This window comes from Lagopus leucura, unplaced genomic scaffold (genome assembly GCF_019238085.1).
Source record: "Lagopus leucura isolate 7727_CA_CO unplaced genomic scaffold, USGS_WTPT01 34736-0_obj-0_obj, whole genome shotgun sequence".
NCBI lineage: Eukaryota > Metazoa > Chordata > Aves > Galliformes > Phasianidae > Lagopus > Lagopus leucura.
The window spans coordinates 1-11,551 of NW_024963837.1; the positions used below are offsets into that span (position 1 = coordinate 1).

General features: G+C 65.2%; 3 protein-coding genes across 4 annotated transcripts in view; 1 reads left to right on the forward strand and 2 right to left on the reverse strand.

The window, feature by feature from the left end:
* The first annotated feature begins 746 nt into the window (after positions 1-746).
* On the forward strand, positions 747-3,068 carry TMEM79 (transmembrane protein 79). Its single transcript, XM_042891656.1, is given in 5 exon segments — positions 747-835; positions 1,362-1,699; positions 1,701-2,190; positions 2,324-2,537; positions 2,690-3,068. Coding segments are annotated over 4 exon segments (1,149 nt in total). The 5' UTR covers positions 747-835; positions 1,362-1,459; the 3' UTR covers positions 2,895-3,068.
* A 465-nt stretch (positions 3,069-3,533) lies between these two features.
* Positions 3,534-9,227, reverse strand: LOC122191394 (glycosylated lysosomal membrane protein). Of its 2 annotated transcripts, XM_042891655.1 has the most exons (6): positions 9,141-9,227; positions 7,959-8,225; positions 6,591-6,773; positions 6,292-6,510; positions 4,558-4,835; positions 3,534-4,074 (listed from the first exon to the last, which is right to left on the reverse strand). In XM_042891655.1, the coding sequence occupies exons 1-6, from the start codon at positions 9,225-9,227 to the stop codon at positions 3,906-3,908; spliced, it is 1,203 nt and encodes a 400-aa protein (XP_042747589.1). In that variant the 3' UTR covers positions 3,534-3,905. The 2 variants fall into 2 exon arrangements, with proteins under 2 accessions (XP_042747589.1, XP_042747588.1); XM_042891654.1 differs by lacking the exon at positions 9,141-9,227 and having other exon boundaries at positions 7,959-9,047.
* Positions 9,228-9,585: 358 nt separating this feature from the next.
* Positions 9,586-11,551, reverse strand: part of CCT3 (chaperonin containing TCP1 subunit 3) — a gene marked incomplete at its 5' end in the record, with an annotated part of 2,727 nt that continues 761 nt past the window's right edge. Inside the window, 3 exons of the mRNA XM_042891653.1 lie at positions 9,586-9,922; positions 10,253-10,384; positions 11,111-11,356. Coding sequence (XP_042747587.1) covers positions 9,818-9,922; positions 10,253-10,384; positions 11,111-11,356 — 483 coding nt within the window. The remainder of the gene's footprint in view (positions 9,923-10,252; positions 10,385-11,110; positions 11,357-11,551) is intronic.

Here is an 11,551-nt window from a genome sequence, read left to right on the forward strand (position 1 = left end):
CCCCCCACGCCCCAGACCTTCCTCTCCCCCCTCCTCACCGGTACAGCCGCTTGGTGTGCAGCACTTTGGCCTCGGGCTCTCCGCTCTCGCTGCCCGTCCCTCCGCCCTGGCTCATGGCGCCCGGCGGAGCCGAGACCCGGCGCTGCCCTCCGCCCCCTCAGCAGCGCCCGTCCGCCGCCATCGCCGCCAACCAACGGCGGCCACCGGCCCCGCTCGGCCGCCAGGGCTGCGCCGCTGCCCCCTGCACCGCGGAGATCTCGCGAGATTACGGGGAACGCCGGACAAATGCGGCGGCGGCGTCTCGCGAGAACTCCGCTCGCTCCGCGCCATCACTTAGTGCTGGCAACATGGCGGACGCGTCGGGGCTTCATCTCGCGAGAGTTCCGTGCCAATATTTAGTGATGGCAAAGATGGCGGCTACGTCAGCGTCACTCCGTGAGCGGTATGGGCGCGGCCTTCAAGGGTCGAGCCGAGACGCTGGACGCCCATTGCCGCGGCCGCCGCGGGCGGAGCCCTGTAGGATGCGGCCGCCTGAGGCCTCCCAGCCCCTCGGGGCGCCCGCCGGGGCCCTCCGTTCCCACAGACCCGAGGGAAAAATCCCTCAAAAACCTCTCAAAAACCGCGAAGTGGGAAAAACAGCGCCGGGTGCGGCGCTCCGGGCCCGTCAGACCCTTGGGGAAGTCCCGGCCCGGCCCCCAGCCCCACCCCGCGCCCGTGGGCCCGGCCCCGCCTGGGTGAGGCCGCTGCGCCCGGCCCACCTGTCCGACAGGTTGGAGTTGGGCCGACTCGGAGCGCTCCGCAGGCCGCGGCCCCGCCGCCCTCAGCTCCGCTCCGTGTAAGTGCCGCCCGCGTCCCCGCCATCGGGGCTGCCGAACACGGAGCTCAGCTTGGGCCCTGAGCGCCTTCTGGGGGGGGGGGGGGAGACGGGGACGTTTGCAAGCGGGGAGCGGGATTTTCCTGGTTCCCATCCCATGGCGCGGGGTGGGCTGAAAACTGGGACTCACGACCCAGAGTGGGGGATTTGTGCCTCAGGGCGCTGCTCTGCGCAGCTCCTCCCGCCCCAGAGCCCCCCTTGGCCGCCAAAGGCAGCCAACGCAGCCCCTCAGCCTAACTCTGGCTTCCTGCTATGGGCGTCCCTGCACGTCCTATACTGATATCTCTGCTGCTGCTTGGCGTGGAGCCGCATGGCCCCCCCTCAGCCAGACACCCTGGGGCACTTCGGCGGGGTGAAGGCAGTTCCTCCGCTGTCCCTGTTTGGCAGCATGGCGGGTGGGGCCTCCTTGTTGTTGCCCGGCTGTGCACGTAACCCCAAGCCTCTCATTTCTGTCATCTTTTCGCCTGTCCCCATTCTTCTTGCACAGTGTGAAGCCGGCGGGGATGGGAGCCTAATCCTGTCCTGACGCCCTGAAATACGGAAGAGCTGCTTCCCAACCCCTGGCAGCACTGAGCCCGCTGCCCCATGGCTGCTGCCGACCCCACGCTGCCCCTGGAGGAGGTGGCTCTGCTGGAGCTGGGGAAGGCGGCCCCCCCCGATGAGGATCCTCCAGCCCCAGATGATCATCGCGGGGATCCTGATGCCACCCTGCTGTGGGACCAGCGCCAGCACAGCGCACGGGGGCAGCCGGAACCCACACAGACCAAAAGGCGCTCGAGCCCTGAGGGGGCCCGTGATGACCCTGAAGAGGGAACTCCTGCTTGCCCCCCCCCCTGAAGCTGATGGGGAGGGAGATCCCGGGCTTCCCGTGATGGCAGCGCATGTCTTTGTGCCCATTGACCCCCACTGCATCGAGCGGACACCCGGGGAGCAGAAGAAGCAGCAGCAGCCCATCTCACAGCCCCGGGAGGAGGGCAGGGGGGGCTGTGTTCCCCCCAGGGACGGACCCAACAGCGTCCTCCCAAAGCAGGCCTTCCTCCCTGCCAGCCCCTCGCATTTCCGGGGCCCGCTGATCTTTGAGGGGCAAGCAGCCAAGCTGCCAGCCGAGGGGCCGTGCCGCCCCTGTGCCGGGCTCTGCAGCAGCGCCACCCTCAAGGCTGTGGCCTCGGTGGTGGGGGCTCTGTTCCTCTGCCCCTGCCTCATTTACGGCGCCTACGTCTTCCTGCCCTTCGACGCACCGCTCCTGCCCACCGTCAGCACACGGCTGGTCTACACGCTGCGCTGCGCTGCCTTCGCCACCGTCCCGATCGTCCTGGGTGAGCTGCTGGGCCCGAGTGCTGGGGGTGGGGGTCATCCAGGGGGCGGCGGGCAGAGCCGGGGCTGAGCTCTTCTCGTGGCTCCTCCCACCCTGCTGCGTCTCAGCAGCGCACCTCTCTCTCCCCCCCCCAGGGATGATCGTCAGCGGCATCTCACGCCTCTGCTCCTCGGCGCTGGAGCCTTTTGGAAAGCTGCAGCGGGAGGTGGAGATCCATCGGACCTACGTCTCCCAGTCCGTCCAACTCTTCATCCTCTACTTCTTCAACGTGGCTGTGCTGGCCACATACCTCCAGCAGGAGCTCCTCAAGCTCATCCCCCTCTTCACGGGGCTCTTTGCCATCTCCCGGTAAGCATTTCCTTCCCCCACGTCCGGCTCACAGACAGCTGCACCGTGCCCACACCGGGGAAGGGCCGCTTTGTCCTCGCCCCATCCCGCTTCCTGCAGCAGGCTCTCATTGGGCCCAGCACCCCGAGCTGAGCCCCCCGCCCCCCCTGCAGGCTGATCTACTGGCTCTCCTACGCCTTTGGGCGCTCCTTCCGCACCTTCGGCTTCGCCATGACCTTCCTGCCCCTCCTGGCCATGCTGCTCTGGAACCTGTACAACATGTTTGTCATGGAGCCTGAGAACCTCCTGGCCGTGGCGACAGCAAAGCCTGAGGAGAGCTCCCGGCAGAGCAGAGCCAGACTGCGGTACTGGGGCTGAGCCTCCCTGCAAGCCCTGGGGGCAGGTTGGGGGGCAGATCCCGGGGCTGCACTTCTTCCGTGGGACTCCCAGCGCACCTCACATGAGATGGGGAGCAGGAGGATCGGTGAGCTCAGGATGAGGGGCGGGGGTTGCCTGAGCTCCTCCTGGGACCAATAAAGCCCTTCAGCTGAACGGCTCCGCGGCTGATTTGGGGATGGGGGGGGGGGGAGATTCTCCCGTTTCTTGGTGGTTGCACGGCCGACGTCACCCGGCGTCCCTCCTCCACTCCTTCCTGCTGGCGGAGGTTCAGCACGGCCTCACAAACCGGTCTGCCTGGTGCCCTGCCCCGGGGAGCGGCTCAACGGCCGAAGGTTTGGGGCTGCTGCGCTGGGACAAATCGGCGTCCGGCCGCACCGGGGCGCCCCGCAGCTCTCCGCGCTGAGCTCCTCCAGCTGGGCTGCCGCTGCCGGCCTTCACAGCCCTGCTTCCACATCCCTCACGTAAAGGCAGAGCCCTTCGGCCCCGATCTGCCCCGCATCCCACGGGGAGGCGCTGCGTGGAAGGTGAGCAGGAACGGCTCGGTGCCGACGTGGGTTTGGGCTGCACCAAAAGCCGCCCCCGAATCCACACGGTGCAGCGCTGCCCCAGGAAGGCAAATAAAAGGAATCCCTTTTATTTGGTCAAAGACGAGTCAGTGGTTGAGGACACGGAAGTGAGGCAGCACTGCCACCAACCATCGCTGCAGAAGTGGAAGGGCGGCAGCTCCTGCTGTCAGCCGGGGTCTCCCGATGGCTCCAGCAGGAGGACAGTCCTGAGCCGACTCTCGTAGCGGCAGCCTTCAGTACGAGGTGCCCCCAAAGGAGGAGGATGCCGGGGATCTCAGCCCCTGGCAGCGTGCATCAGAAAGAAAGGAAGCACCGCCCTCAGCGCAGGCAGCAGCACGAGGGGGGGGGCGGCCGTCCGCTGCCCCCAGAAGTGAAGACGGCAGCAGCTCCGATCGCTCCCTCGCTTCCCGGGCCGAGCGGCAGCTCAGTTGATGGGCTCGTATTCGCTGTAGCGTCTCCTCTTGGCACAGAGCAACGCGGCAGCGCCCAGCAGGAGCAGAAGCAGCGGGGCGCCCAGCGCTGCGGCCGCGATGGAGATGATGAGGGGAGAAAAAGAGTCCTCGGGTGGCGGCCCGAAGCCCAGCAGCGCAGACCTGCAAGCAGGGAGCGAAACGGATCACTGCACGGAGCTCTGCGTAGTGACGGGATAAAGGGGGAATGGTTGAAAACTACGAGAGGGTTGGTTGAGAACGGATGTTAGGAAGGAATTCTTCACTGGGAGAGCGGGGAGAGGCTGGGACGGGTCACCGGGGGGGCTGTGGGTGTCCCCTCCCCGGGGCCACGGGGCTCCGAGCGGCTCGGTGTGCTGGGAGCCGGCCCTGCTGGCAGTGGGGCTGCAGCGAGGCGATCGATAGGGGTCCTTTCCAACCCCAAGCGTGCTGCGGTTCAGCGGTGGTTCCCTCTGTGGCTTTCAGGCTGTCACGGCAGGATGCTGCACCGAGCAGGAGGCGCCGTCCGTCCCACGGCCAGCGGGCGGTGAGGAAACAGCGCAAACCTCCGCACTGCCGCGGGCAGCAAAGCACGCAGAGCGGCGGGGCTGCGAGCGCAGAACCCCCCGCCCAGAGCCCCGCGCTCACCAGCTCAGGTAGCGCTTCTCCTGGTAAGCGCCGCCGTCCTCGCCGCCGAAGGAGACGTTGATGGCGCTGACGCTGTAGGCGCCGCCCGCTCCGTCCCCAAAGTAGGCGCGGACGACGGCGGAGCGGAGCCGGGGGTCGCTGGCAGCACGCAGCCCTCCGGCGTGGCACTGGATGCCGTCCGCACGCGTTGGGTGCCGTGAGCCGTACGCCGTCGCCTTCCATTGCAGGAAGCTGAGGGCAGAGCTGCCGTTCTGGGACTCCGCCACCAGCGAGAGCGTCTGGGGAGGGGGAACGGCGATGTGACACGGAACAAACATGGTGTGGGATGGGACATGGAACATACATGGTGTGCAATGTCACACACACACACATACATGCTGTGCAATGTCACACACACACATACATGCTGGGCAATGTCACACACATACAAGGTGTCCCCAGGCCCAGCCAGCACGGCTTCCTGAAAGTCAGGTCACGCCTGCCCAACCTCATCTCCTTCTCCTATGACTGGTGAGCAGCTGGCAGATGAGGGCAGGGCTGTTCTGTGTTTGCCTGGAGCTCAGCGCAGCCTTTGGCTCGCTCCCTCACAGGATTCTCCTGGGGAAACCGGCTGCCTGTGCCCTGGTTTGGCCTGCGCTCCTTTGGGTAAGGAAGTGGCTGAGGGCCGTGCCTGACGTGCTGCGGTCAGTGGGGTTCATTTGGTGGCTGCGTGTTTCAAGTGGTGCCCCAGGGCTCGGTGCTGGGGCCCATCTCCTTTAATATCTCCCTTGATGACCTGGATGAGGGCATTGAGTGCGCCCTCAATTTCCGGATGGCACTGAGCTGGGAGGTGGTGTTGATCTGCGTGAGGGCAGGGAGGCCCTTCAGAGGGATTCAGACAGGCTGGATAGCTGGGATGAGGTGAACGGGCTGAGGTTCAACAAGGCCAAGTGTCGGCTGCTGCACTTTGGGCACGACAACCCCATGCAGCGCTGCAGGCTTGGGGATGAGCGGCTGGATGAGTGTGAAGAAGAGAAGGACCTGGGGGTGCTGGTTGATGCTGGGCTGAACAGGAGCCCAGTGTGCTCAGATGGCCAAAGGGCCAACAGCATCCTGGCCTGCATTAGAAATGGCCAGCAGGAGCAGGGAGGTGAGCATCCCCTGCACCCAGCTCTGCTGAGGCCGCACCTCCAGTGCTGTGTTCAGTTTTGGGCTCCTCACTGCAGGAAAGACATTTGAGGCCCTGGAGCGCGTGCAGAGAAGGGCAACGAAATGGTGAGGGGTCTGGAGCACAAAGATGAGGAGCAGCTGAGGGAGCTGGGGTTCAGCGTGGAGAAGAGGAGCTCAGGGGAGACCTGACTGCGCTCTGCAGCTGCCTGAAGGGAGGCTGGGGTGAGGAGGGATTTGGCCTCTTCTCCCAGGTACCAAACAGGACCCAGGGAAACGGCCGCAGGTCGCAGCAGAGGAGGTTTAGGTTGGATGTGAGGAGGAACTTTTTCTCTCAGGCGTGGAACAGCCGCCCAGGGAGGTGGGGGAGCCGCCGTCCCTGGCAGCGCTCAAGAGGCGCCTGGACGAGGAGCTGCATGACGTGGTTTGGTGCTGGCAGAGGTGACGGCAGGGCGGTTGGACCGGATGATCTCACAGGTCGTTTCCAACCTTGTGACTCCATGATTCTACGAGCCGTGGTTGGGGACACAGCACCCCACCCCTGCGCCCTCGCTGCCACCGAAGGGACGGCGCCCACCCCGCGCTCACCTTGAAGATGGTGGGGGTGTATTCGTCGTCGATGGAGCGCGCCGAGTGCAGCCTGGATGCCGCCCCTCTCTCCTGCACCGTGGTCACCTCCAGCACAAAGCGCGAGCCGTTGCCCCGCGGGGCCGCCCCGGCCAGGACGAATTCCACTTTGGAGCTGTTGGCCGTGTGCAGGAGGCCGGGCGGCGCTCCGTCGCGCCCGCCGCTTCCATAAGCAGTCACCTGGGGGAGGTGTGGGTCAGAGGGACGGCAGGGAGCGACGTCCCTTCTCTGGAACGGTGTCCCCGTCCCGCCGGCCATACCCGGAACGCCAAGCTGCCGTTGGAGAAGCTGCTGCCGGGATCGGAGTTGGGGACGCCCCGAAGTTCGGCCGTCAGCGCCGTGTGGTTCACGGTGCGGTTGATGCTGTCCCAGGAGAAGTTCGACAGATCGTACGAGGGGTAGAAAACCGCCTCCGAGGCATCGGCCTTGCTGTACTCAAACAGCTGGGGGAAGGAAGGGGAGGGGGCTGGGAAGCACCGCAGGGACCCCCCGCTCTTCTGATATCCATCGGCACCGCTCAGATCCCCCTCAGCCGTCGCTCCCCGGGGCTCTGGGCCCGTTCCCAGCAGGCAGCACTCAAAGCCCCGGTCACCCTCCTCAGGGCTCTCCCTGCAGCTCCCGGTTTGCCCAGTGCCTTCCTCAGGGCAGAGCAGAGCAGAGCAGCACCTCCCAGCCCTGCTGGCCCTTCTGCAGGCAGTGCCTCCAGGGAACCATCAGCCTTCTGGGCCATTGAGGCACACGGCTGGCTCGTGCTTAACCACTGGTCATCTGTCAGCCAACCAGGACACTACTGGCCTTCAGGGCCACCAAAGCCGGTGCCACACTGCTGGCTCGTGGTCAACCGGGACCCCCAGGACCTTCTCTGCAGGGCCCACCCTTCAGCAGCTCAGCCCCACCTGTACCATTGTATGCGATCGTTCCATCCCACACATAGGACCCCCTTCTCACCCCTGCCAACTCCCCCTGGTTTGCAGCACAGGAGATGCTTCGGATGTCATCTCTTCACACCACGTCTCTGGAAATTACTGTTGGGACCCCCAGAGGCTGCCTGCTCCCCCTCAGCAGTGAGCAGGGACACCCACAGCCCCCCCAGTGCTCACAGCCCCATCCCCAACCTCAGCTCTGCTGGGATGGAGCACACAGGTTTTGTGTGCACCCGTGCAGCCTGTGCCAAGGCCTCCCCACTGCTGGGAAGAGCAGTGCTGGGAAGACCTCCACACAGCTGGAACCACCTCCCCCCTCTGCCCCTCGCCCTGCTGCAAAGCCTGTCCTTCTCCCACCCTTCCATCCCGCAGGCAGCTCTCAGCTCTCCAGAACTCTCTCCTCTCCAGGCAGCACAACCTCAGCTCCCCACCTGCAGTAGCTGGGGGGGGAATCCATCCCAGCCCTCATTTCTGCAGCCCTCCAACCGTCTCCCCTGCACTGAGAACTCCACCTCTGAACGCTGAGCTCCAGCTGAGGCATCTCAGAGCAGGGACTCCTCCTCACCCAACCCCACATCACTGCATGGCTCCACTTGGCATTGGGGCTGCAGGACTCATTCAGGAGCAGGGAGATGGGACCCACCACCACCCCACACACCCCACACAAACCCCACAGACTTGGGGCTCCTCTCCTCCCACCCATACCTTGGTGAAGACAACAGCAGCCGCATGCACCACGCTGCCGGGTGGCTCGATCCACACGGCGCCGGCGGGCGCAGGGGACAGCAGGCGGCTCCAGTCGATGGACAGAGCGCTGCTGGGGCTGCTTGTGGCCACCAGCAGCACCGAGGGGGCCCCGATGCTGCTCCACACGTAGTGCAGCGAGTCGCCGCGCCCCACCGCCCGCACGTGCAGAACGTTGACCGAGGAAACCGAGGAACCGTTCCAACCGGGGTTGTACTGCATTGATATCTGTGGGATGGATGGGCAGAGGTAGGGACGGACAGACAGACAGGGGCAGGGATGGAGAGAGGTAGGGATGTAGGGACAGACGGACCAAGGGAGGAATGGATGGATCAAGGGAGAGACAGACAGACTGGGGTAGCGGTGGATGTGCTGAGAGAGGGATGGGTGGAGGTAGGGATGGACAGATGTAGGGACAGATGGACTGAAGGAAGGATGCATGGACCAAGAGAGGGACAGACAGACTGGGGTAGGGATGGGTGTCCCGAGAAAGGGATGGATGGAGGTAGGGACAGACAGGGGTAGGCACAGACGGACTGAGGGAAGGATGGATGGAGGCGGGGATGGACAGATGTAGGGACAGATGGAAGCAGGGGGGGATGGAAGCAGGGATGGACAGATGTAGGGACAGACGGACTGAGGGAGGGATGGATGGATGGACCAAGGGAGGGACAGACAGACTGGGGTAGGGATGGATGGGGGCAGGATGGACAGAAGTAGGGACGGACCAAGGGAGGGGTGGATGGAGACAGGAACAGATGGACCGAGGTAGGGATGGACAGACAGAAGTAGAGACGGAGCAAGGCAGGAACAGAGGCAGGGCTGCACACAGGAAGGAAGGAAGGGAGGCAGGACAGGGATGGATGAAGGAGCAGATGGAAGGACTGAGGCAGGAACAGAGCGAGGCAAGGACGGACAGAAGAAGGGACAGACGGACCGAGGCAGGGACGGACAGACGGACGGACGGACGCCGCGATTCGCGGGATCGGGGAGGACGAAAGGCCTCGAATGTCACCGCTCCCCGCGGGGAAGGGAAGGAAGGAAGGACGGACGGACGGACCGATCGCCGGGGGGGGGGGGGGGGGGCCGGGGGGCGGGCGGGGGGGGCCGCTCGCCCCCCCCCCCCCCCCCCCCCTCCCGTACCTCCCGTCCGCCGACCGCCGCCGCTCCCAGCAGCAGCAGCAGCGCGCCCAGCGCCGGCGCCGCCATTCTCCTTCCGGTGCAGCACATCACGTGACCGCCCCCCCAAAGGTGCCGCGCCTCCCGGAAGAGGACGCTCTTAAAGGAGCCGCTCCCCTCCCGAGGTGGGGAGGTAGGGGACACCGCCGCCCCGGGTCCGCACCGTTCACCCGCCGAGCGCAGAGCCTTGCTGAGAAACGGGGCTAAAACTCCCTACAACAACTTCAGTACGGGGAGCCAAAGGCGGCTGAAAGGCAGCTCAGAAAACGGGGTAATGGGGAGCGGATGCGGGGCAGGAGAGATGGGGACCAGGCAGGGGACACGAGGATGCGCCAAATGGGGGACAGATGGCAAAGATGGAGGGAGGGGAGCAGACGGGGCACGGGGACAGACAGACAGCTCACGGCTGTTCACAACAGAGCCCCACAGGGTGCGATGCCTTTTATTGTTGAGGCAAACTGCAAGGAATTACAGACTTAAATTAAACACCAACAGCTCCCCCCCGTGCCCAGGCACTGTGTGTCCCCATCACCACGTTCCCATCCCACCCCCCAAACTTTGGGCAATTGACTTTGGGACCCTTTGCTCCAACTCGGGACTGGGGGGGAAACAGCAGCTCCAGATGTGGCCCCACTGCCCCACTACTCCTGGGCTGCTTCAGTGGGTGCTGGCGCCTTGCTGTGCTCTTCGCCTTTCTTTTTGTGTCCCGACACGATGTCATCGATGCGGAGCAGGAGGACGGCGGTCTGCAGGGAAAGCCCACAGCCCCGGTCAGAGCAAAAAGCGAGGGATGGAAGCACACAAGGGCAGCCCTCACCCCACAGAGCAGCAGCTGCAAGCATCAATGTTTCCACCCAACTGCCAGGAAAGGACGGCAGCCCCCAGCGGTGACCCAACCCCAGGGAGCAAACGCTCACGCTGGGCTGAAATTGAAGGCACCGCAGAGCTGAGCTGCGCTGTGCCGTGCTGCCCTCCCAGCGCTCATCCATGCACCAAGCAGCGACGTTCCCTGCCCCAGAAGGAGACACAGCAGACACTCACCCCCCCCCTCCTCCTCATCCCTCCCCCCTCCTCACCTCCACGGCCGTTTTGTAGGTCTGCAGTTTGACAGCCAGGGGCTCCCAGACCCCCAACTCCTTCATGTCAGCCAAGGCTCCGCTCTCCCCGTTCACCCCCCACGTCTGGCTGCCCTCCTGGGTGTGCTTGGCCTGCAGGGAGGACAGAGAGGTTGCTGAGCACGAGGGAAAGGTGAGCGCTCGCCTCTCCCACCCTCAGCACTGACAGAGGAAGCTTTGAGCCCTGCCCACCCCCAGGGGGTCATCATTGAAACAAAGCACTGAATTCCACATTGGCGCTGCGGGTACAACTGCAATCCCGACAGCTGCAGCAGGCAGAGGGGTTGGAACGCTGATCCTTGGGGTCCATTCTATGATTCTGTGGGTCCCTCCACCAAACTGGAAGCTGGGAGCTCCATCTCAGTTGAGCCCAGAGAGGTGGGAGGGCTCTGCTGGAGAGATCCAAGCCCACCGGGGCACTTCTGGTGCACGGTGATGAAAGGAACCTGCTTTAAGCAGGGGGGAAAGGGGGTCTCCAGTGGTCCCTCCCAACCCCTACAGCTCTGTGACCGCGCAAAAGAACGCTGCAACTGCTCAAGAGCTGCAGGCTCAGCCTGAGGAACTGCCCCATAGGAACCAGAAGGAGGAAGGAGCAGCCCCATAGGAACCTGGGGGCAGGAGAAGCAACGCCCCGGGAGCTGGTGGGGTGGAAGGAGGTGCCCTACAGGACCTGGGAGGAGGAAGGATCAGCCCCCATGGGAGCTGGGGGGGGCAGGAGGAAGAGCTCCACAGGAGCAGGGGAAAGGAGCTGCCCCACAGGAGCCACGGGGCAGCAGAAACAGACCGGAGGAGCTGCCCCACAGGAGCCGGGTGCCTCACCCGCAGCGAGGTGAGCACACGGATGGTGCTGGCACCGCAGTTCTGGATGAGCGTGCGTGGGATGACCTCCAGCGCCTGCGCCACCGCTCTGTAGGGCCACTGCTCCACTCCTGTCATGCCTTTGGACTTCTCCGTCAGCGCGTGGGACACCGCCATCTCTGCAGCCCCTCCTCCTGGCACCAGCTGGGGGTCCACCAACACGTTGCGGCACACCTGCATGGCGTCCTGCAGGTTGCGCTCCACCTCCTGCAGCGGGGGGAGGAAGAACAGCAGTACTGAATGCAGAGTGCTGATACAGGAGCCCGGCTGGGGCGGCAGGAGCCCGGCTGGGGCGGCAGGAGCCCGGCTGGGGCGGCAGGAGCCCGGCTGGGGCGGCAGGAGCCCGGCTGGGGCGGCAGGAGCCCGGCTGGGGCCGCAGGAGCCCGGCTGGGGCCGCAGGAG

Bases quoted from the DNA above. Each gene is read 5' to 3' on its own strand.
- LOC122191394 (XM_042891654.1), bottom strand. From the start codon at position 8,438: ATGCATCCTTCCTTCAGTCCATCTGTCCCTACATCTGTCCATCCCTAC. The intron at 6,511-6,590 runs GTATGGCCGGCG...CACCTCCCCCAG, and splicing joins ACGGCAGCTTGGCGTTCCGG to GTGACTGCTTATGGAAGCGG. The intron at 4,836-6,291 runs GTGAGCGCGGGG...CCCCCTCCCCAG, and splicing joins ACACCCCCACCATCTTCAAG to ACGCTCTCGCTGGTGGCGGA.